Genomic DNA, 25,478 nt, shown 5'->3' on the forward strand with positions numbered 1-25,478 from the left:
TTAGTATTAGATGGGGTTTCTTTTTACCAGTATTTAATATTACCTGGATGATTGTTCAAGCTAAATTTTTACCATTTGAAGGACTTTCTATGAAGTGAAATCAGAAGCTGTAACAAAAACGTGTGCCAGCACTGAACTCTGAGATAATGTCAATCACAATAACAAGGCATCTTTAAAATATTCTAAATCTATTCTGCTGTGCTTTCATTGTCTTTTACTACATTTTTGTCTGCTTTTATCATGACATAAAGCAGTAAACATTAATAGGTGGATTGATGATTCCATTCAAATACTGTTTTTACTATATGGTTATGGGAGTTTTATATCCTGAAATAAAACTCCCAAACTGAAAGTAATTATCCTACACAATCTTGAAAAACATCTAATCCTTTCATATGATGATATTTTATAGTCCAAGATCCATTCACCTATTGTGTTTTTTTCTACTTATATTGATTGCTAGAATTTAATTTTGGAAAAGCCTTTCATGCTTTGGAAATGATATCCAGATATCCATGAGCAGAAATGACAACAAAAAATAGCTTTCCATCTGTTTTCCAATTGTTGGATTGCACCATTGAATAAAAAGTAATATGCACCTGAATGGGTATTTGCCTGTGGAGAACATGACGAGTAGACGTTTTCTCGTTTTCTCAAGAAAAAATACATACCGCGTTTCAGTGTGTCACTACTAAGTGGGTCTTCTTGCTAATTAGTAAAAAAAAATTATGGGACACACATGCCACTGTATCCTACAGTTAAATGCAAGTCAAGAAGGCAAGAAGCCTGTCTTGCATTTTGCACCTTTTATTACAGTATATACCCTGTATTAAAGATTAATGAATCTGAAAGGAAAAAAAAACAACGAAAATTGTAAAGCATTTGGTATGATATTAGACTACCAAAAAGTATCTTGGCCCTAATGAAGAAACCAACAGTTTTCATGTTCCAAAAGATACATGGGAGCTTAAATATGTAGAGATAACAACTACTCCTGTACATCCTGTATACGTGTATTCCTTTCTCTCTTTGCTGAGCCAAGGGTTCATCTGGTTTTCATTCCCTTTGATGTCTTTAGCTTTTAACTTCATTCATTGATTTTGTTTTACTACAGTATACCCAGGAATTGAATATTTTAAAATTAACATTCCTGGATGAGATCTAACTATCACTGCTCTGGACTCTCATGTGTCAAGATATAAATGGTATATATTTTTCTTTTTCATAATAGAAAGAAAAGTGCTCTAAAAAAAAAGCCTGCTCACTGTGGTTTATTACTGTAACATTTCCTGTGTTTTGCTAGCCTAGCTGCAAACACAACAGAAAACAGCAAAAACATGATACAAAAACATTCAAGAGGTATAGTTTTAGGAGTATGCTATACACCATTGAATTCAGACATCCAATATATACAGAGTTCGATTCCAAATACGCTCTATGTGGAGTTTGCAAGGCCTCTTTCTCTCTGTCTGCATGGGTTTTCACTGGATATTTTGGTTAAAATGGTTAACTTAGCTCTCTAAATTACCTCCATATGTACTGTATGAGTGTGCCATGCAATAGGCCATGGTCTTTTAAAGATAAAGCATTTACTGCACATGGATGGTCGGACCTGAAAAAGAAAAAAGTGATAATCTTGGAAAATGTAAATTCCAGTAGATTGGAAAAAAAGCAAAGCAGCAGAAACTAAAATGGAAGACATGGCTAATGGCAGCTTTTTTACTCAGGTTTGTTCGAGCACCTACTAGAGAGAATGCCAACAATGCTATATTTTGTAAATGGACAAATACAGTCCAAAACGCAGGTTTATATTTTCAAGAAAGCTATGTACGAATGAGGTTGAGTTTAAGATGTTGAAAGGCACAGGATACATAAGGAATCAATAAAGAACAGACTGCAACATTTTAAAACAGTTCTGCTGAAGCACGGAACAGAATCTTCCCATGAGCAGTAGTTGTAGTGCACAGACAAACACTAACACTAGGGCCAGTTTTCCCAGAAGACAATTCTCTTACCAGTATTTTTTTTTCGATTCTGGGAGCATCTGGACGAAACCCACGAGAACTTATTTAGAATATTGTGTAAAAAGTTGGTCAGAATGTTAATTAAAAGATCCTGCTGTGCTGTAGCCACTCCAGAAAAGAGCAGCCAGACACAATCCCTGGCTTAAAAGAATATCCTGCACTGACAGGCTAAAAGAACTGAATTTTTTTAGCCTTGAAGTCTTGAAGACTATGAGGGGACCTTATTCAAGTGTTCAAAATTCTCAAGGGCATTGGCAACTCAACAGACTTCTACAGAATTAACAAGAAAACACAAACCAGAGGACACAAGCTTAAACTATGAGGAAATGCATTTAACAGGCCCTGAAAATAGTTGATGCTTTTTACACAAAGGGTTGTAAGAGTCTGGAACACGCTACTAAGACATAATGTTCAGGCTTATACAATACCTCAGCCATGAGATCCTCAGATCAATTAGCTAATAATAAACAAACCAGATGGGCCTATATTATATTATTATCCTTCTCTGACCAAAGCTTAACATTGCAACCAGATGAAGGGACATAAAAAATATATAGTTTTCATCAGCTGGAATCATGGGGGTGTGTTGAGGTACTGTATATGCTATCAGCAAGACATATCAAATAAAAGCAAAATACAGTAAACGTAAATGCAATTCAGATAGTATGAAGAAATAAAATGACAACAGTGACCTAAGAGTCATGACACTTGTATTTAAGAGATCCATTAGTTTATTAATCACACAGTAATTTTCTAAGGCAATATAAGACAGCTTGCGATAAATGACATGGTTTTAATATACATCAGAAACTCATTAAATAATAATGTTTTGCTGGGAAGTCTAATATTAAGTAATATTCTAATTACTGGTAATTGTTACCTACACTTTAACCCACAGTATAACTAATTATGATAAATAGACTAGAAACTGTAAAATGGCAAGAAAACGTTTGCAAATTATTGTTGGCTCTATTGAAAAAAACATTTACCTTTGTTTAAACACCCTATGGTTTTCTAAATGGACAGAAAAATATAGTACACAGTAAAGAAGTCACTGGACTTCTCCTTAATCCATGTCCTTTGGTAATGTACTAACAATGATACAGTATCGGAACAAGTAATAGGTTTATTCCATGCTGAAAAAAGAAGAAAGAGAACACAACGTTTCAGCCGTGGAGCTTTCTTCAGGTGCAACACCTTCTTTTCTTTTTCTTCTTTTTTCAGCATGGAATAAACCTATTACTTGTTCCTTTGCAGCAGCTACCCACCTGAACTACATGATACAGTATCTACTTTTACAAGTGATTCTCTCACCCTAATCTACCAACAGTCTTCTAAAGTTTCTAAATCTGTACAGTTAAGTGGACATAAGTAAAAAAGAATATGCAACATACATTAGTATACGTGCATGATAAAAAGAAAGATGCAATTTTGTCCCCAAGGAGAGTAAATGTATTTTCATGCCTCCAGGGATCTAGACTCGCTGCAATTTAATGAGAATCTTGGGAGATCATAAAAACAATGCTCTCTCTTGGTTACAGCTAGATAACAGCTAAACTTGTTATTGATATACTTTTTATTCTACACAGGAGAAAGATTTTTTTGTGAAAGATCCTGAAACAAATTATTTTTGAACATTCAAGCTTTGTGTATGACACAAAAAATGACTTTTTAGCTACCCTGATATAAAGCCACAATAATTTTACTCATATTAATGTTTTATGTTAACAAGTAGGAAAACACATGCTCCTGACAGTGTTTATGAGTCAGGAGTATGTGTTTTCCTACATGTGAGTTTTGTGGGTATCCTAATCAATTTAAAAGTCAATTCCACCATTCAAAAAATGTTCTGACAACATCTATAAATGTAGGAACACAATGTTTTATAAGCAACAGCTTAATTTTTGCTTTTATCAACAAACCTATTAGTGGATTCAGGTGAAAGAACCATGTAGTACAGTAGATCACATTATTATTTGGTACATAAGTGAAGAATGTACTGTGAAAGGCATGGATTGTGTAAAGGTTCAGTAATAGCTAAGTTCTATTTTTTTTGTAAAGAATCATTGTTGTTCAGTCAAAGATAGGTGGTTCTTATCTTTTCAAACATCACTCTCCCATTAAGCTAGATGTATATATTTTAGGCATTTAATCACACAATCTTAACAATATATTTTTGAGTGTATATCTATGTTTGTCCATTCAATTTCAGTCAATTCCAACCCCTCAGAGTATATGTACCAACTGCAGTCTTTGAGTTTATTCTTTCACTGAGGTCATTCCCTACCACTACAACTGAGTTCATGTTACGGAGCTGGAGAGAACAATTCAATAAGTTATTGTTGTATTTTATGACTTAACATACAGCAGGTATCCTTCATCTACAGTACATGTTTGGGATTACTACCTAGTGGTAAAGAATGATTTTCTTTACCTTTGCAAATGCACCACCTATTTTTACTGTTCCTCAGTGTGTGCACTGATAAAAACCTGATCAATTCCCATATTTTATATATTTTATTATAGGCACTACATAATATTCTTGGTATCTCATCTTGGAACACAAAAGTCCATGATTTTTTAATATCTCCACAGATCAAATGTCTTTATAGAAAAAGCCCATTTTGGTTTGCCAAGCTGCAATGCTTTCTTTCATGCCAAAGGTGTCTCTTCACTGTTTCCTGTGATACGGAGACAGTTCATGTAATTGACCTCAGGAGCAAGAGTAGTGGTGATTAAAAAGTTTTCTATTTTATCTTTTAGATGTTTTCCTCTTTTGCTATTTAAGTGGTGTTTTTTTGATCATGTTGATTGTTGTCTGCACTTTCTGGAGAGTAATTATGAATGCGTAATGACAACTAACCTGATAATACTGACCATATTGATCCAGACACTGGAAGATTATCATTTAGTTTTTCAAATTAAGTAAAATATTTCATAAACACTTTTTTTTCCACTACTACTAAATTCTACACAGTTATTGCTGAATTACAATATAGCTTAATTTATTTTAAATAATTTACTGTCTCATGTTCAAGCCAAAAGAGTGGCATTAAAAAAATGCAAGCACAGACACAGTATTTGTGTCAGTATGTTTTTGTCATGGAGCTCCTATATGAGGCAAAAGTAGTTCTACAAGACTGGTTTTTTTATGTGTGTATTGTAGTGCAATAACCTGATCAAATTTACCTTGGCAGGGTAGCTGTTTGTATAGTTTCCCATCCCTACCTGAGGGTGGCTAGAGTGCCACATCCACTGCTGTCGTCATCGCTCATCGCCATATTGGATCAACTAGTAAGAGAGAAAGAAGGAGTGGAGGTAGAAAAAGGGGAGACGGAGCGAATCGAGGATTGCTGTTATTTTAATAGCTATCTGAATGCGAAAACGGGAATAAAACCACCATCGGAGTTCATTTATGAACCGATAACCCCCGAGAGTTCAGATCGCAGGCAAGACGAGACCAGGATTTTCGTGTTTTTGCCGTTGTTAGGACTTGTCTGCAGACTATGACTTCCCTGACCCAGCGGAGTTCGGGCCTGGTGCAGAGGCGGACCGAGGCCTCTCGCAACGCCGCCGCCGACAAGGAGAGGGGATCCGGGGACGAGGATTACGAGCCCCGCCGCGGGGATGAGCAGGAAGACGATGACAAGGGAGATTCCAAAGAGACTCGGCTCACGCTGATGGAAGAGGTGCTGCTGCTGGGACTGAAGGACAGAGAGGTTTAACATTTTTATTTCTTCAGAACATCTTGTGTGGGTTTCAGGAGTATGGGGACGGTTCCAATTTAATACGAAAAAGTGTTTTATGGAGCTGCCATAGTTTCGTCAAGGTTCGCGATTAGAATGATCACATTAGCAGTGATAATGCTGTAAATATTTATACGTTCGTACCCTGTAATAATACGCGCCCTACAACAAACAACAACATAATCTATAGGTGGTCGAGGTCTTGAAATCAACACTTATTTCAGTCGCTCTTGAAATACAACCTGACCGTTTTTATGTGCTCATATCCAACTCTTTTAGCTTCATCGTTATAATTCTTAATAATAGCTACCCTGAGTTTCTAACCTTGTTTGGTACCATTTTCAAAGATGATTACGTTCTTGCCACCAGCATCTGACTTGCTTGACTCCAGAAATAAATGAGTAATTAAACTGACCTTTACAGTGCATTTTAAATTAAAAACAAACAAACCAACTAAAATAAGAAATCCTCGAGAGGATTGTAGGGTATTAAACTTGTGACTCCCAAAAATAGCTATGCAGAATGTTTGTTGACTATTATACAGACGAAAGTGTAATAATAAGCTAAATCTCTTTAGGTTTGTTCCCCTTATGTTACATTTGTGTGCACTTGTACATTAGTTTACTACTGGTTATTCGTTTGTTCACTTGCATTGCCTGAATAAGAAATTCAGAATGATCAAAGTATGCCTGAGCTCTCCTGTTTTGATTCCGGTTACCTTTGAGCCTGAGCTTGGCAAGGCAATGTGACTTATGGTTCTTAATGTATGGACTACCTTTAGGATGATTTAACAATTCCCATGAATAATTTAATGACTATGTCCCCTTTCCCTCAGGACAGTTAGCACAGTTGGTGATCTAAGCTGTGAAATTATAAAAAAGCAAACACATAGCTGTGATTTTGGAAGTCATTTCATACCAAAGTAGGTTATTTTGTAATAAGGAACAAGTAATAGGTTTATTCCATGCTGAAAAGAGAAGAAAGAAAACACCACGTTTCGGCTGTGGAGCCTTCTTCAGTACACTTATATAGTGCTTTTCATCCTGATGGATCTCAAAGTGCCCTCTCATGTAGAATGGGTGACCATCCACCACTGAAGTGTAGTACCCATCAGGGTAACGCATAGCAGCCCCACTGTAGAGCAGAAGAGGCAGGGAAGTAAGAAACTGCTTCACCAGTGGAATTAAGTATACTGTAACGCATACGGCTGCCATTGCAGGTTGTTTGAGCCGGCTTACCAGTGCGGTGACGTCACCGCCCTTCCCTGTGAATAGCAGGGACCGCAGCTGCCTGGCTGACGGTAGATTTCCCTTTAGCTCAACTGGCTAGTTCCCTGTTGAGTGACGCCGGAGGCCCGGGTTCAAGTCCCCAGCTGTGGGGGGCCGACCTGAGGCGGCAGCGGCGAGGGCGCATACCTATGTGAACCCGAGAGCGCTACATTACAGCGAATTAAGCGGACAGCACCTCCTGCACCATGGTGTCATTGATCACCAAACTGGGTCATTGATTTGGAAATTTAGGTCCATCAGGAAGAGCACTATCTACTGGTAAGCCATCACCATTTTAGCATCCACTCTTTTTCCTTGGAGGGCTTCCATCCATGTAGTGCTGACTGGTGCCAGACTTAAACTCCCAAAAGTTAAAGTTAAAAGCCTACAAAGTAGTAGTGCTGCTCTCGGTACATGAAAAATTGAGTTTTGCTTTCTCAATTTTCCACCTGATCAGAAACCACGCCATGGTTGCAGAAGCCCTTTCCCAACACGTCATTTGCTGAAGTTAATGTTATTTATTCCCGATGTGAACTTGTAACTTGTATAATTACAATATTTTTGAGAAAATGAGCCTGAAATGACTGAAAAGGCATTTCAGCTAAAAGCGCTACATGGACAGATTAAAGAAAAACTCAGTACGAAGTTCAGTCATAAATGTAACAACACTATTCTCCTGTGGTTTAAAACATAATAGTCCTTTGGCAGTAGACTTGCATTAGTGCCATTTCAGATGAATATGTAGGCCTGTATTCATATAGTATCTTTTTTGGCTAATCTTAAAGGTCTGTATGGAATGGATGTTTAGACACATTTAAAGGGTGAAATCTTCAAAAAAAATCATAACTTTTCACCATCTAATAACATAGTAAAGTTCAAAGTCAAACAGTAGATAAAGGATGAGTAGATATAAATTACATTGAAAACTACATGCCTTATATAGTAGATTCCTGATTATCCAACCTAAATGGGACCGATTGTATGTTGGATAATTAAAAATGTTGGATAATGCAGAAACTGAAATGAAAAATCATAGAGTAATGTAAGTTTAATATAAGTATGAAATCTGGTTTATTAATCTACTCTAAATCAGAGCTTTCTCTTGAAGTATCAGACCTGTGATAGGCATGCCCTTATCCCTTTGAACAAAGCTTCAATTACCTTTTCATCTTCACATTTCTTCATCATTTTCCTGTCCCTCAGTCCTTCAATTGAGGCCCGATCAGAGCACCACTTTTCTGTCTCATTTCTTTTCCTCTTCCAGTCACCAACCGTAACCCGTCCCGCACTCAGATGCAGTTTTTTGCATGGACTCACCTTTGTCTAGTCTGTTTAACGCTTCAAGCTTTTGTTCCTTTGAAAGAACTACTTTCTTTCTCTTCACACTTGTCATGTTTCTCAAATAACAAAATTATATATACGAGCGCAAACGAACAAGCGAAGCTCCGTCAATAGCAGTATTTGACTCACAGAGAAACAAAGCAGCATGAGATTGGGCAAAATATTGTGCATGCATACAGTACATAGCATGTATGTATATAGCATGTTGATTGCTATGTCGGATAATCGAGGCTGTACCGTACTTTTCTCTCGCCTCATCAGTTTGAAAGAAAATCCTTAATATTTTTTAGGAATAGGTATCTGTTCTTGGATGACATTTTGGGTCTACACAGAATTGAGTCCACTTCTCAGTTTCACTGTTTTTTTTTTCAAGTTTGTTTTCTCGCCAGTGCCACAAAGCTTCCTTGTTTCAGCTTTTCATAAATTCAGTTTCCAGAGTCTCTTTTCATTGGCTATTGAATAGCCTGTTAGAAAGTTTTTGAGTTTTTCCCTTTTCTTATTTTGTGAAAGACGTATCAACTGACACAATTAATTGTACTATTTACAAAGTTTTAGATATAGCCTTCTAATTGGTAGTAAATACTGATTCTTATGGAACAAGTAATAGGTTTAGTCCATGGTGAAAAAAAGAAGAAAAAAAGAAAACACAACGTTTCGGCCGTGGAGCCTTCTTCAGGTGTGAGCAACCTGAAGAAGGCTCCACGGCCGAAACGTTGTGTTTTCTTTTTTCTTTTTTTTTCCAGCATGGAATAAACCTATTACTTGTTCCTTTGCAACCTACGCAGGCTGACGCAGCTACCCACCTGAACTACTGATTCTTATGGCCAGATCTTGTACAGTGTTACCAAATTATACCACTAAGGATCAGTACTATGTGACTGCTTTTCTCTCCTTTGACACTCTCGAACTTCCTCTTCCCCACACAGTTATTTAACGTCTACATTTCCAAATTATTATGAGTTGCAGGGTCCACAGACGTGTTCTTAAAAAGACCATTTTTATATAAGAAGAGAAGACCTTCACAAGAAGACCCTTTTCTTTTTGCTTTTCAGCAGGTCTGTTTTTTTATTGTATTGAAATGATTTGGATTAAAGGTTCGTCTGCCTCAAAAAAAAAAAAGCACTCGGTAAGAATTCGACCTTCACTTTCTTTGGTTTGTTTTTCTGAACTTGTAGTGCTTGAATACTTCTGCTTTGATAAGGCTCAGTTGGTAAAAATATTTCAGTAGCGTTCTCTCTCTCTCTGGTGGCATATTGCTCCCGCTTGTACACATGTACCTCTGGTGCAATTGTTTAAAAGGAGTAGAGCACTATCAGTAATGGAATATGAAACAGTGCATATTAAGAAATTCCTCAAATTTGTTTTAGTCATTATCTGCTGTGCACGGAGAGTGTAAATCAATGCTTACCCCTCTTCAAGTTACGAGTGTCTGATTCTTTATCTCTGGAGTCTTATTATATGTACATTATTATGTCCTTGTACACGTGGAAGATCTTTATCACGTTTAGCCATTAGTTTGTCCCTTCTTCTAATCTAGGCCATCTGTTGGACCCGTTGCTTTTTCTGCTGTGCAGATCTGTAGAATCTCGTTATTGACTAGGTTTGATTTCTTCTGCTGATTTGGAGCTGGGAATTAGAGACACCTGATATTTTTGTGAGCAAAGCTGAGCTCTTCCCAGGTTATTCAGACACCCGTGGAAGTGAGCTCATACTTGGCTTGGAGTCCCTCCTAATGTGGGTAAAAACAGTTTAAGGTATGTAAATTACAACAGAAAAAGATTTTCCCTTTTTTTCAAACAAAGGGTGTATGTACGTGGTTTTTAAGCTAAGATTGGTGTCTTTATTGGGAGTACATAAGGATTCTTGTTTTCTTAGAATTCTGTTAGAATATCTGTTTCCAATTCACTTATCACTATTTTCAATCTGTCTGTCTGTCACACATTTTTTAAAAAAGTTTTGCCACAAAGAAAGCATTTCGTGCCCTCTAAAACTAAAAACTATTTACGTGACGTGATAAAGTATGGGGAATTTTTTAGGATTAAGCCATAGTATTGTAGTATTACTATGTCTGTCATTTTCAAAAATTTTCAGCCACATTTTTGTTTTGTGTAAAATGTTGCAGTGATCCCTCATTGATCTAATCGGGGACTGAATCTGACCTGAGATAAAGGGATGTTAAGCACTGGTGAGCTCCAAGTCAAGCTCTGCTAGGGTTTGGGTTTAGAAGAAAACCTCTTTGGCAGTCAGTGACGTCAAAGCTACTCAGTGGAACTGAAATGGAGAGAAGTCATTGGAGAAAAGTGCTGTATGTTAGCTCATTGAATCTGAGAACTCATGATTGCCCATACTGCATGATAAGCTGATTCTTGATTTCTGAAGATTTTCGTTCAGTTATTCAGCGTTCTATCTCATGTATTGAAGTCCCTTAATGTTTTAAAAACATGCTTGATTGCCTGTAACATTTCATTTTCTGGAGAGTAGAGATGCGCAATATTTTAGTTATCCATTGTCAGCACAATTAAAACAAAATATATCAAATTTCTTGGTTTATTTAATCAAGCTGTTTATACTTAAAATGCATGAAAATTACCTCCACAGGGAAACGTTTGCAGATGCTGTTTGTAATATTATATTGTGCTATTCCACCTAGAGCCAGAAAAATATCAGTACCTAAAAATAGTTCAAAAGGGTGTGAGAAATTCCTAGTTTCCTTGATAATCCTGTATTGATTGTCACATCAAATACATACTTAAGAAATTAGCTTAAAAGTGCAAAGGTTTACAACTCAAACTGTCAGAAGATTCTTTTCCATCAGTCTTACTGCAACTGTTGAAGTCCCCAGTCAGTCCCCTGTGCAATATCAAACATCAGACAAGGTACCACATGGGGGGTACCATTTTCCGGTTAGTTTTTTTGGTGAGTTACATGTTTATATTCACTCTATTCACCTGATGTTATCACCTGAAGTTAGAAAACTTCCTAAAAATAGTGTGAGCTTGCTTTACTTGTGCTACTTAATTGAATGGAAAGTATAATTCAATGGGAACAAATATCTTTAAGAAAGATTAATAATTAATCATGTACGGTTTGATCACTTAAAAACATTAATTGGTTAATCTTGTCTCTCCATGCACTATAGTAAAAATTCCCTGCATGATCTGAAAACAAATCTAGACAATGACCGAGCCTGATATATAATTGTAGCAGGGAAATGATGTCCCCTTTGTTTTTTAAGCCTGCAACTTCTTGATTTTTTTCATACTGATTTGTCACAGTTTCTTTCATGATAGTATAAGATGTGAGCTGACCTTGTGCATTTTTAATGATTTTGTCATTTAAATGTTTGGTGTCTTAGTAGATTGGTTACACATTGCTTTGACAAGGGTTTCCTCTATACTGGCCACTTACTTTCATTTTATGCTATTCATCTAAAGCCTTTGCAGATTATAACTGTCTCTTAATTGTGATAGATTACTTGCCATAAAAAAATGTGATTAGCATGATTATTAATTATTATCCCATTCCATCCAGGCTACAGTGACATATACAGTAGACAGTATAACTGTTAAGAAGATCAATCACTGTTAAGATTAAATTGAAAGTTTTTCCAAAAATATATTTTCTGATCCCCAAGTGGTGCAACAGCTACTGAATTGGCAAACATCATTTTTCCCAGGTATCCTGGCAAATTTTTAAATGTTTTCAAGAAGTATTCTCTTACGTCGTGGCTTGGTTTGGTGTGTCCTCTTCCAGAACAACATTGAAAACATTGTTTGGCTATCTTTTTGTCTTGTGATGTATTGCTTATTATTGTGTTACCAGCTCAGGATGTGTGACAGTAATGATCTCAAGCATTTCTTGTTCTTTCAAGGTAAAATAACATAAGGATTCAACGTGTGCTTTGCTTCATGAGAATAAAAGATTCTTCCTTCAACCTGAGAGATGCTCATGTACTGTTTAGACATTCTCCTATTTTCTAACTAAATTAATCCAATTCAGGCTTGCAGGAGAGCCAGATTCTATCCTGGCAGGCAGTGGGTGCAATGTAGGGTACACCTTGGGCACAACACCAGTTTATCACAGGGCACAAACTCTCAGCAGGGTCAGTTTCCCCAGAAGCTAGTTAACCTACCAGTATGTCTTTGGACTGTGGGAAAGAAACCAGAGCACCTGGAGGAAACCCACGTGAGCTTGGAGAGAACATACAAACACCCCTGGTCTGGAATTAAACCCAGGGCCCCAGCTCTGTGAGGCAGCAATGCTAACCACTGTCACCATAGAGCCCACACTATTTTAAAAAGTTGAACAAATTAATTCAGAAACCAAGTTCATAAGTAGTAATTACCTCATCATTGTTGCACCTTACCGTAACCTTGTGGAATTATATGTAACCATGTACAATTTTTAAAAGACTCTTGGAAAAACGGCCCAAAGTTGGAGCAATTCTTGAGCTCAAAAAAATTTGGCCTGCGTGATTCTGTTAGAACTAGGGTATTGTTAGACAATACCCTGGCAAATCTTTACTGTGATTTTTTCTTGGAGTTTTGAATCATTTTTGTAACATTTACTTTTATATTTAATACAGGTTTCTTCCACCTACCCAAAAATAATGTATTTAACACTATTTTATTTGTTATGTCAATAATGACTAAAGTATAATGTCCGCCAAAACTACTGGAATTCAACTGCAAAATTGTGGTCATGAGATTAATATGAATGGTAATATGTTATAAATATATTATTTCTGTGTAATCTGCACTATTTTTTGCACCATTTGGTTTTATATCCTTAAGTCTCTAACCCCATGAAAACATCAGGAACTGAACTTGCCAAACTCTTTGTGTTATCACGTGAGATGCTTTGCCAAGACTTGATTTTTTTTCTTCAGTATATAAAATGCCCGCTCACTTGGAAATATAGCTAGAGATTAACTTTTCCAGTATAGCATTTTCAACTTTTTTTCTCCTGATCAACACCTTTGTTGCATTGGACAGATATTTTCTTTTTTGAGGTGCCTTAGTGCAACTAAAATCAATATCAAAGCATTTGCTTATGCATACTTTTGGTAAATTTGTCTTGGTCTTACCTGTCCATAAACAGTTTTTCAAAAGGTTCCTGGCTTCATGTCATGACATTACCTGCCTCGTGATGCTGAATTTGCTCGGAAATACAAAAATGAGCCAGAAGGATCTTGAAACAAAGCTTTATGAAGAGATGAGACTAAGATAGCAGCACTGCAACATGCTTTAATTTCCTTTAGTTTTAACATACTTTATTTAATATTTATTCATAGCTGACTGTACAACTTAAATTTGTCTGAGAAGAATTGCTGTAGTAGTTATATAAGCACTACTTTTCCGATTTATAAGGTCAGTTGGTAGCTGCCTGTGTGGAAATGTATTTGGAGCTCTGAAAGTCTTGTAAATATTTTTACACGTGTGTCTCAGAGTCTGCATTAGGCTGTGTATTAATCTGTCTGTTTTTTTTCTTTTGTGTCTGTCTATCCCTGATCTTAGACGCTGGTGAAGAATTGGATTTTTAGTCTTGTGCAGATCAAGATGTAAGACCCTTCATGGCGTGATGAATAAGCCACACGGCTGGCTTAAAGAAAAGCGGGATTGCTTCAGGCAACAGATCAATTCTAGAGAGGTGTACCCAGTGTCAGACTAGAAAAGTTAAGCAGATTAAAATTTCCATTTCTTTTTTTCTGTAACTTTCCCCTGCTTCAGCTGTCATAGTGTGACTAGCAAGTGTTGGGTCATCCAGGCACACTGTCCTGCAGGTTTTGTTGCTGTATGTGAGACTGTGCGGATTGGGTTAGGTATTTCATTCTGAGCACAGATACAACTGAAGCCAGAACATCACATTGTATTCCAGGGGCAGTGTTGTCAATCACAGATGTGGTTAAAAAAAACTAAAGCCGGGAAGCATGGTGGTACAGTGGGTCAGCATTGCTGTCTTGCAGTGTTGGGGCCCTGGGTTGAATTCTGGACCTGGAATAGTTTTTTTGCCAGGTGCTCTAGATTTCTCCTACAGTCAAAAGACGTACTGGAAGGGTAGCTGTTCTCCAGGAAAACTGACCCTGGTGTGAGCGTGTGAGTGTTAGTATGTGCCCTGCGATGGACTGGCATCCTGTCCAGGGTGTACCTCGCCTTGCACCCACTGCTTGCTGGGATAGGCTGTTGCTCCCCTGCAACCCTAATTGGATGAATTCAGCTAGAAGGAACAGTTAAAAAATGAGTAGATGGAGCTAAAGCCCTCATTTAGGGTATTAGATTGCAGTCAGTGACTTCATATAAATTAGATTCTGATGATAAAAAGTAAATATTTATCACTTTCAATAAAATGCTGTTAAGACATGTAAAATTAAAGTATATATTCTTTCCAGTGTATGGTGTATATCTTGGATACCTATAAGAAAGAAAAGTCAAGCAGAAGTGCTGATGCCAGTAATGACTCAGCTATGATGAAGTGTCTATTGAAGCTTTGTAAGCAATTGTAGCTAGCTACATCTTCTGCCAAGCTGTGTTCATTGATTTATTTTTACTCAGTCAGGTATTAAAAACAATTACAGCTTGCTGTCAGTCCAACAGGGAGGTGCATTCAAAACTGAGAACAGAAGGAGCTTTTTTTTACACAAAGGGTTGTGGGAGTCTGGAACAAGCTATCCAGATATGCTGTTAAAGCTGACATGCTGACATCTTTCACAAAGCAGCTGTTTATATTCATTGAATCAGGTTGCTACTTACAACCAAACAAGCTAGCCAGATCATCTCCTTTTGTTCATAAGCTTTTATGTCTCTGATGATTCTGATCACTGCCACTGCAGTGGATGGATCAGCTCATGCTGTGAATGACTGTTGCTGATCAGCTGGAGGTTTTTCAGTCTGCTGTGATGGTGCAGTTGCCAGGGTCCTGCCAGGTTTTTGGCAGAGGTTGGGCTAGATCGCTTCCTTAACTACTTGTGACTTAAAGCAATTTTATCTGCTGCAGTGTTTACTTTTTCCGTAAGATAGCTTTGTTCTTTAATGATGAACTGTGTTAACTTAGACGGCTAACGTGTTTAAAAACAGGAACCTGATATAAAAAAGTTCAGAAGCTTGAGTAAACCTTACTATACTTACTGCTAAACACTAGAAATACAGCACCTTGAACAGCATATGATTTGTAGCCACACAGTTTAGTTCCTGTTTGCTGGCTAAAATCACACTGCTGGCACAGTTTTTAATGCTTACTGGATGGAAAACACCACCTGGTGTTTAATAATCCAGTGTGCTCCACTATTCCTAATGTTTGTGAAAGTATTGAGAACCATCATCAGGGTTTCCCACAGGAAAAAGCTTCGACCAGGTGGAAACCTTCACACACAGCACTTAGCTCTAGCTTGTGTTCATGTTAGTTTTCTCGGGGTGCTGTAGTTTCCACAGTCCAAAGGCATGCTGGTAGATTAATTGGCTTCTGGGAAAATTGGCCCTGGTGTTATTGTGTGCTTGTCTGCATGTCTGTGTGTCCCTTACTTGCCAGGATAGGCTGTGACTCCCCTGCCACCCTGAATTGGATGAAGCAGTAAAAATTGAGTGTACAGATGAGCAGATGAATACCCTGCTACAGTTAGTAGTGGCTTGTCTGTTCTATACTTATCTTGAGGATTAAATCTCAGACCTTTGTGTTGTTTCTTTTAGAAGTGTTTTTTAGTTTGTTGGTAGAAAATCTGTTTGATGAAATTTCACCACATTCAGGATTAGTCTCAAAATACACTTTTCAGAAGTGCTTGGTTGAAGTTGATTGAAGTATCTCATTCTGCACTGTTCTTAGTGGGGATCCTGGAACATAACATTTAAACCGTTTTGAGGTTCTTAAAAATGTGTGCTGTTACATACAAGCAACAGCTGAAGGTTAATGTGGGGCTTTTATTTGAATTTATATGTGGAAGGATCTTTGTTTTGGCACACTGACATGTTACAATGATGCTGGACCAGGAATGGCAGCTGACTATACACTGAATCTGATCTGAAGAAATACCCCTCCTTTTGTCCGTATCAATCATTTTCTGCTAGTAATCATGTGAGAGTCTAATGAGAAAAATTGTGGTTCTCTCCCCACATAGATTCTAAATTGTCCTGGAAAAGTATTTTAATATTAGTCTCGTGCCAAACTTTTAGCAGACTAAAGTGCTAAAATTGAGTAAGATGGCTGTTCTACAGAAATTCAGTAAATAATCCATGTTTTTTTTTTGCTGTTTGCACTAAAAGCTCTGTCCTTCCATTTAAATTAGGTACAGTTATCATTGCATTTTCCAATTACATTACCTCAACTAATGAGTGGTTTAATACGTGTGACGTTAACCTGATCTTAGCATGACCTTGTCAAGATTTCCCAAAAGTATGTACTGTACTTTTGTTTCATGGAGGTAGAGTTTTGATAATTTTGGGATGTTTTTGTACCTATCCAGGCTTCCTTGAAGACTACTTCTGATCTACATCTTGCCTGATTAAATCATTATTACATTACCTATGTAGTCTTCTGAAACACAGATCATTCGTCTTATTTTGAAAGATATCCCAAGAATCCATACATTCTAGGATCTGAGAATGAATGAGATGCTGGATTGAGGAAACTCATTTTCACCACAGATGTGTTGTGGATAATAATATTCTATTGTTGCAATGCCGCTAATGTCTTCAGTAGCTGGCCTTTCTGAGCCTACACTGGACATACAAATAAAGTAAGATTGCAAACTATTGGAATCTGTCTTAACATTCTCTTGACCTTATATCAGCTAACTTCCAAAAGTTGATATCTTTTCCTACAAAAGTGTTTATAACTTGTGTATGCCTGCTTTAAATTGCAAAACACAAACCTTTTTTGGACATAAACTCTTTTCTCTCGATCTAAAGAGGAGATGGATTTTTTAACTGGCATCATTCATCATTTCTGTAGCATTTTTCCACTAGTTCCATTGTCTCAGATTGTCAGACTTTGGTTTTGGAATAGAGAGAATCCCCTCTTTTTGAACCAGTATTTTATTTTGTTTAAACATGAAATTAGAACGATTTGTGAGTTTTTTGAATGGTCCAGCTTGTTTGGTACCTGATTGATTCATGTCCCTTTTCTTTTTACATGTTAAGGATTTCTTGAATTGGGTGATCACATATGAGCCACAACAAGTTCATCTCTGTGAGTGCTATCGATGGTCTGCTTGATGGGTAATTCGATAATTGGCTTGAATGGTTGGACTGTTAATTTGCAATGCCCAGGAAAGGAGACCCAAGGTTTTTGGATTTTTTTAATGAGAACTTGGTAAGAATGAAGACCCTCTCCGTTTTCGTATATTTGGCTGTAGCTCTTAAACTACCAGAGATCCTACTTTGTAATTTTGCATGCTCATTCATTTCAGTCTTTAGACACACCAGGATGTTTTTTATGAAACCTTTATTTTTATATTTTTGAAATACTCATCAATTCCTATAAGACCTGATAAGCAAACTACTAGGGGCATGCACAGAGCCTTAAAAAGACCACAGTTGTATCATGGCATATATAGCTCAGAAAGTTACAGAAGTGTAAAATATCAAAATTGTAGTTTTGGGAGTATTTTAGTTTAACATTAAGGGCAAACCTGCATGCCAACAGATTGACTGTAAGTACTGTCAGACTTAATCCTCTGGGGAAATAATGTGTATTTTCCACAGTAGTGTGCTGAACTGCTAATGAAAAGTGTTCCTTTGTTGCTGGGAACCCCCAGAGTAGTCAGTGAGGACCTCCAAGAGTCCCCAGACAAACTCGAGCTTTATAACTCCCTGTGTCTAACATGCTTCCTGTGTCAGTTTTTGTTGCTCCTACCTATGAATTGGGTATGTATAGCTCTTGCTTGTGTGGCTGTATGGTACTTCACTTAGAGTTTTACTTCATATAGTAACTTAGTTGTTTGCTACTTTGTGCTGCCTGTAAAAAGTGATATTATTAAGACTAAAGGTATACATTCTACCCAGTTATCTTCATTAGTATTGCTTCTGTAGTTATTGACTTGAAATATATGCAGTTTTTATTAAATACTTATTCAGTATTTTCACACTAGGTATGAATCTGTCAGTATTACAAGTGTACCATTTCAGGGAGTGCAGAAGAGGCTTCAAATTCTTTTGAAAAAGGAATTTTGTGGGAACAGTGTTTTTATGCATCTGCAATAGTTGAGGAGCAAAAATACTTTCTGCTGCACTATTTCAAATGTCCTCATAATACTTAAATTGATAGTGGTAGTTGACTTATTTCATTCTCTGAAGCTAAGTTTGAACATACACTGCATCTCAAATAAAACAATAAGATTCTGTCAGTAAACTGTTAGGTGCTTTACAGCAGTCTACATGATCACGTGTGCAGCAGAATCAATTCCTGTTGAACATGTGAAAGACTATAAATGAGAGGAAACCATTCAGCCATTAATGCCCATTTTGTTCTGCTTCTACAGAAGAAACACAAGATGAACTCCAAAAAGATTCAGCACACTGATCCTGTTACTGTTTTTGTGTAACTAGTTTTAGTATTATTGACATGAACCATGAAATTAGATATTTGGCTCTTTTCTCTAACTGGCAGGGCCTGCAGAAAGAATGGAAATCTACCTCCAGTAAATAAGGGACAGACAAAATACAGCTGTGCACTGTAAATGCTCTTTTTTAATAAAAAGAAACTTCTGGTACACACTTTAAATACTGTATGTTGATAGGATTCCAAAACTGAAGGTGTTAGCTGTTTTTACATGTTAAAATGTTATCTGTTGAAAACCAATTAAAAACACACCTCTCTGTTCCACAAAGACACAGTAGAAAGTTTTGTACAGGACCTGTCATTGTGCCAAAGCAGAGTCTGAAAGAATAAACGGTAAGTCAGACAAAAGACACGTTCTCATATCCTGTTACCTGTCTGTGGCATTAAGTCTGTCTTCGGGCAATGAAATCACTGCTGTACTGTCCAGTTGGCACACTAACGTTTCACATACTACTGCATTTGTAGTTAAATAACATGGGATATAATTGGAAGGGAGTAAACACTTATGGAAGGTACTGTAAGCAGTCATCTAAAAAGTCAGGTAAGGTGGTCCTAGTCTCAGTTCTGGGCTTGGACATCTGTCTGTGTGGAGTTCATATGTTCTTGATTTGCATAGTTTTTCCTCAAGGGACTTTGATTTATTTCCACCTCTTCAACACATGCAGAGAGTTTTGATTAATCTGTCTCGTTAAGAGTGGTGCTTCTTAGTCCTACACTCAGAAAAGAGAGTAGGCTTCATAGGTAAGAATAATTACAAATGATCTATTTTACTTAAGTTTTAGTTTTATATTGACAGCAAAAGAAATGTCCCAGAGGCACAGGGCAGCATTCATCAGAAAAAACAAGCACTCTTTTAAATGAAATTTTCAACACCTTTAAAAAGTCATCCCAAAGTACTGGATTAGCATGTCCAAGTTTTTTTTTTGTGGTCTCGGTCTTTTAGTAACACAAACAGCTAAAAATATCAGAAGGTATGAAGTGATTTTCTTTAAAAAAGAATGTCTTTATATGGCAATGACTGGCTTATTAGTCTGCTTCCCTCTGAAAGATGATTCATAGGAAAAATCCCAGTTTGGAATCCATTTATAAATTCATTCACGCTGTTTTATTCATTCAACCATCTAGCATTTAGACTCCATTAAATCTTCCACTGTAGAAGATCAGTTTGACTTATTATAAAATAATTCACTCAATAAAAAAAGCTGTATAACCTATGAAATATAACATCTCAGAAGGCTCTCATAGTGCATGAGATAAAGCCTTATGTAAGCTGAAATTAAAAATATATGCCTCTAATGTTCAAGAATGACAGGCAGTAGGAGTTAAAATAAGTAAAGTCATAAAGTCATCAAGTTCCATTTCAAAATGACTTTGTGTATAGGGCAGGAGAAATGTAAGAACAATTGACAGTCTCAGCTGTTCTTTTCATAACAGGATGGTAAAAGGGTTTGGCTCAAAGAGGGTTTCCATTTTTCTTGGCTGGGTTTTGGACATTTACCTGGCAATGCTAATATTGATGGTGTTATTTGGTGGTGACAGGCCAGGAATATTGCTCCACTGCTGTCTTACTGTGTTACCCAGGGTGTCCGCCTTACACGTTCCATACCCTTAACTAAGCAACAGGGAGCTGGTCTCCCCTTTTGTGAACTGTCATTTCAATTTGATTATTTTAAGTTGTGTGTGCTTTATTTTCAGTCATATCATCTGCAAATTGTGTTTCAAGATCTTAATGCCATATTTGTTCAAGCATCTGTCCAAAATGTGGTGTGGATAGCTCTCAGTTTACAGGGTGTGGCTTATTGGTAGCAACACAGCCATTGGGATAATAACTGGGTGAAACACAGCTGAGCAGCACCAGTGTGTAGATGTATGTAGGGGTCCACAAGGATTATTTACACTTCCCGAATCATGCAGTCAGTGACATGTAAACATCTGGAACTTAAAATTGGTCAAATACAGCATTTCAGCTTAACAGTCCAGCTGATTAAATGCATGGAAAGCCTAATTACTCTTATCCCAATTTCTTAACCAAGCAATCATAACAAAACCAAAAAAAGAATCTCACATTTCAGATATAGTTAAATGTTTTTTTTTTAACCGGAAAGGGAGACAATTACACCTTCATTTTATTTTATTCATCTCAGGAACCATTGTATTTTGTTGTGCTCGTGTGTAGGCTTATTTCAGTGTACACGTGCCATATTCACTTCAACATCCATCCCTGTTGGAGTCTTGGTTTGTCAGTTACTGGTTATCAAATTGGCTCCTCTAAATTGGTCCTATGGTGCTTTGAACTCAATTGTAAAATGAATATACAATATGAAGTGGTGTGTTTTGTGAATCACTACTTTTGTCCGTGTTTTAAAGTGACAGTGGAGTACAGATTTGTCTGTAATCCACTGTTAACAATTTCGGTGAAAAAGACTTCCTCTAAAGATCTGTGTATTATGAGTATTGTTTGGCTGTAAGTATATTCACTTCCTAAAGTAACATTTTTTCTCTTTATTTTTGCTCCCTGAATACAGGGTGTAGTCATTTCACTTGGGCAGTACAGACACATGTCTGGATTATTTAATAAATTCATCTGAAACCTTGACAACTGTTATGATAAATCTGTATTTCTAGCACTTTCAAAGAGACCTCATTCATAAGTGTTGTTTAATAATGACACATTCTTAAATTAGCAAGCTAATTTGCTTCAAGTTAATGCTTTTATCTGTGACTCTGTAGTCCGTTTGATGCAGTGGTTAAGTAACTTACACCTAACTGAAATCTTTCTCTGCTTACCTGAAAATAATTGATTTACTCAAGTTAACATGGTACACCAGGAGTGAGTTATTTTACCGACATCAACAAAATAAAACGTTTGTAGGGTTCTTGGGAGATTTATTTTTGTTCCGTGGGTATCTCTTTTTCAGAAATCAGTGTGTAAGAGATCTTTGAATCACAGTCTGTTATTTAGAAACCTCATAATTCTAACTTGCTTATATTTAATCACTGGGATTGGCTTTCATCTGATTGTTACTTTTCAAAAGTTTATCCATTTATTTAAATTGAAAAACACGTCATGTTTACTTCTTTTCATTTTTGATTCCTGCATGCTGACTATATTCCATTAGGTCCTGAATAATGAAATATTCACATATTATGAATGATGATTCCAATGTTGCATTTAATGTGCCCTTATATATATACAAATGTAGTTCACTGCAAGTATTTAATGTGACTAACATAACTTGTTTAACTGGGAAGTCTTGATGGTTATCACATGGGTAATTTAGGGACTCTTCATCAAACTACTCAGACACTGAAACGTAATTTTAGATCATGCAGGAAGCACAGTTTTGATGACTACAATATGGTTTCCTTTTTGTTTTTTTTTTTACACAAATTTACCCACTTTTAAAAGGTTATTAGCAGTCTTTACCTCTTTTAAATTGGTAACATCTTAGAGCAGCTTATTCCCCTCTGGATATATATATAAATTACCCAAACTTATTTTAACTGTAGTTGTTAAATACATGACAATTCTGCTGCATATTGAACAATTGGTGAAAATAAATCCATAACAGAATCCAGATGTAAACAGCAGAACAGAAAAGCAAGTTACATAATGGCCTCTTCAGAAAAGGAATTGGCCAAAGATAAGAGATGTCACGTGCCAAAAGATGAACACATTGGACATTAGGCATGAGATTCTCAGATGACTTCTTGACTTGATTGATTTTCTGTATTTAATGCAAGAATAGCTGTTCTTACCATGATTAAAGCACAGTTTCAAACCACACTGCTCGTGAAACCAAGTTGGTTCTCTTTTTTCAGTAAACACTGAAATTATTCTTCAGACATGTGTTCACCATTATTTTCTCAACTTCTTTTAATGCCTGTCCTTAGGAGACCTTTAAATATAGGAAAGGAGGAAGTGATTTATTGCTTTGTCACTTAAAATGTTACTACTTAAATACTTAATGAGCTGTTTGAATCTGCATACTTCCATTATTTTTAAAACTTTATTTAAATGTTAATAATATGGGAGTTCTAAACCCTCACAGAAACCAAACTATGGTAGTGAAAGTATTAGATCTCTAGTAGCAATCAAACTGTAGAGAGAATGCTACTTATTTACAATAAAAACAGGCTCTTTGGGTGGTTTGGGGGGTTTGTATCAATGTTTTTAGAAGAGACTCAATTCACTCTTTGAGGTCAATAAATATATTTTGTTCATTCAGAATGAACTCAACTTTTGAAAGTGAATTGCTTTTTTTTCCCAGACAGATGGGCAGAACTGCCATGCATTATCTAGAGGCTAATTCCAGAAATGATGTGAATAGTTATGCTTCATAGCTGAGGACTGGTGCCCAGATGTGATGTTGGAGAAAATTGTTTAGTAAGGGTATGAGAGTAAGGGTAGTAAGTTGTATTAGCACTGCTGTGCTTAAAACAGCAGAGCTGCTGACCTGAAACAGTAGCAGTGTCTATCTGGCTTCTCCAAACAGAACTGGCCTTATTCAGATGGGTACAGCAAGACTCCTGCGGAGGCCCACTGCTGTCTGCAGATCAGAACCCACTGGGACACTGTGGGGCAGGTTTGGTTGGCTAACTCAAGTACCAAATACTGTACTCGATAAAGTGTTGTGAAAAAGCATTCCAATCCCTTGGCAATTCAAAATAAACAATTCTCCATTTTAAATTTGCTTAACAGGTGAGCTTAAAAATGTCTGCAGTTACTCAGACAGTGTTAATGTGCTGAATATTCCAAAAGCACACGGCAGTCTAGGAGAAACAGCAGTATTATTTTTCCAAAGAAAAATAGAAACAAATTTATACCCACTGCAATTAAAGCACTTCTACAGAATGGTGCCTTTCTGCTTTACTTTTCGATACCACTGAACAACCAAGTTAGATGACTAGGACTTCTAGAGTAAATTTGTAAAGCAAATGTCTACAGTGGTTGAAACTTTCCATGAGATATAATCATTTTCTGTTATGTTTATCAATTGTATTTGTGTGAAATGTTTGACAGTGTTGTACATACGTTTACCTTTTTAATTTAATTTTGAATGTTTTAGGAATAGGAAATGGCCTTATGCACTTGCTGTTAGCTTTACTTGACCCCTTTTCACATCTGTGGTTTTGCCTTTATGATGTGATCATATTCATTTATATATTATATTTTTGTTTGTCAAGGATTAAAGTAACCTGGTCATTCAACACAGCAGCTTTGCCTACACACTTGCATATTTAATTGAAGAAGGGATTTAGAGTTCATACAAATTCTCTGTATTACTCCTTTTGAAGATAAAGTGATAGACCTTACAAGTGAGTTAATTCAGAGACTTCATTTAGATTTGTTATGAATTATGTGGATTAGCTGCCTTTAATCAAGCTGTGCTGAGAGCTCTAGCCTCCTCGCTGTATGTTACTGCAGTTCCACTGGCATTTTACTTATCGCCATGCTTCCATGGCAACCTCCCCAGAGGCCAAGGTTGGAAGAACACTGGCAGGCCTGACATCTGGAGAGCAGAGGTGAAGGCTGACTTCACTGGGGCCTTCCTGAGATGCATGACATAGAGAGAGCACAGGAAACTTGTAAAACAACTGTGAAGGCACACATTCATCTTAATAAACTGTGTGTTTTTGTTTCAGCAAGTGCACTAGAGAAAAATATACAGTGTAATGCTGGGTATGGGGCAGCACGGTGACACAGTGGTTAGCATTGCTGCCTCACAATGCTGGGGCTCTGGGTTCAATCCTGGACCTGTGGTGCTGTCTGTACATTCTCTCTGCAAGGGTTTCCTCCAGGTGCTCTGGTTTCCTTTTACTTTCCAAAGACATACTAGGTAGGTTGATTGGCTTGACCCTGCTATGAGTGTGTGCATGTCTGTGTCTGTGCCCCCTGTGATGGACTGGGTGCAGGGTGTACCCCACCTTGCACCCAGTGCTTGCCGAGATAGGATGGATGAATGTTGGGTATACCTTTTGGTGTTAACTACCCTTTTCACATTTTTTTACCTTTCTCCTTATTCAAAATAACCACTTGCTAATCAGCTCGACTTTGGTATTACAGTAATAACAGTCATGCCAGCCTGGTAAGGGAGCAAGGAGGACCACACAAGCTTTCCTCAATCACAGGAAGAGCTGCGTGTTCCAGCCTGGGTCAGGACCGTGTTGCTAGATGACACACAGTTACCTAGATGACCCCTGCAGCCGCACGGATCTTGTGGTTTGTGGTGCTGTCGGTGAATGACTTGCCTTCTCCTCTGATTGGCATTGAAACTCTGATATGGGCCTGTGCTGCTTGTGACGTGATAGAAGGTACAATTGTAAAGACTCGAAGCCAGGAGGGCCGGAGGTCTCTGCTTACATCTGTCATCTTCTCCTGTCTGCTGTTGCAGGGATTGTAACCATGAGCCGAGATGTGAAAAATGTTAAGTTGGGAGCTCTAAAACTGGGGAGTATAATAAATAATAGAGACTGATAATAGAGAAAATAATAAAGAAATAGAAAATAGAGCTGTCAAGCCGTCTGCTCTCTTTTCGCAGTCTTACAGC

The 25,478-nt window shown here is 37.2% G+C and overlaps 1 protein-coding gene across 4 annotated transcripts in view; it reads left to right on the top strand.

Moving 5' to 3' along the window:
* Window positions 1-5,302: 5,302 nt before the first annotated feature.
* The window catches only part of golph3a (golgi phosphoprotein 3a), a 28,399-nt gene continuing 8,223 nt past the window's right edge, over window positions 5,303-25,478 (top strand). The window contains exons 1-2 of one of the 4 annotated variants that reach the window (XM_088910411.1): window positions 23,575-24,767; window positions 24,995-25,150. In XM_088910411.1, the coding sequence (XP_088766537.1) occupies window positions 25,103-25,150 (48 nt within the window). In that variant the 5' untranslated portion in view covers window positions 23,575-24,767; window positions 24,995-25,102. Of the gene's footprint in view, window positions 5,744-23,574; window positions 25,167-25,478 lie in introns of those variants that run through there. The other 3 variants (XM_088910410.1, XM_088910413.1, XM_088910412.1) reach the window with 3 other exon arrangements.

Source organism: Atractosteus spatula, chromosome 3, assembly GCF_055471065.1.
Source record: "Atractosteus spatula isolate fAtrSpa1 chromosome 3, fAtrSpa1.hap1, whole genome shotgun sequence".
NCBI lineage: Eukaryota > Metazoa > Chordata > Actinopteri > Semionotiformes > Lepisosteidae > Atractosteus > Atractosteus spatula.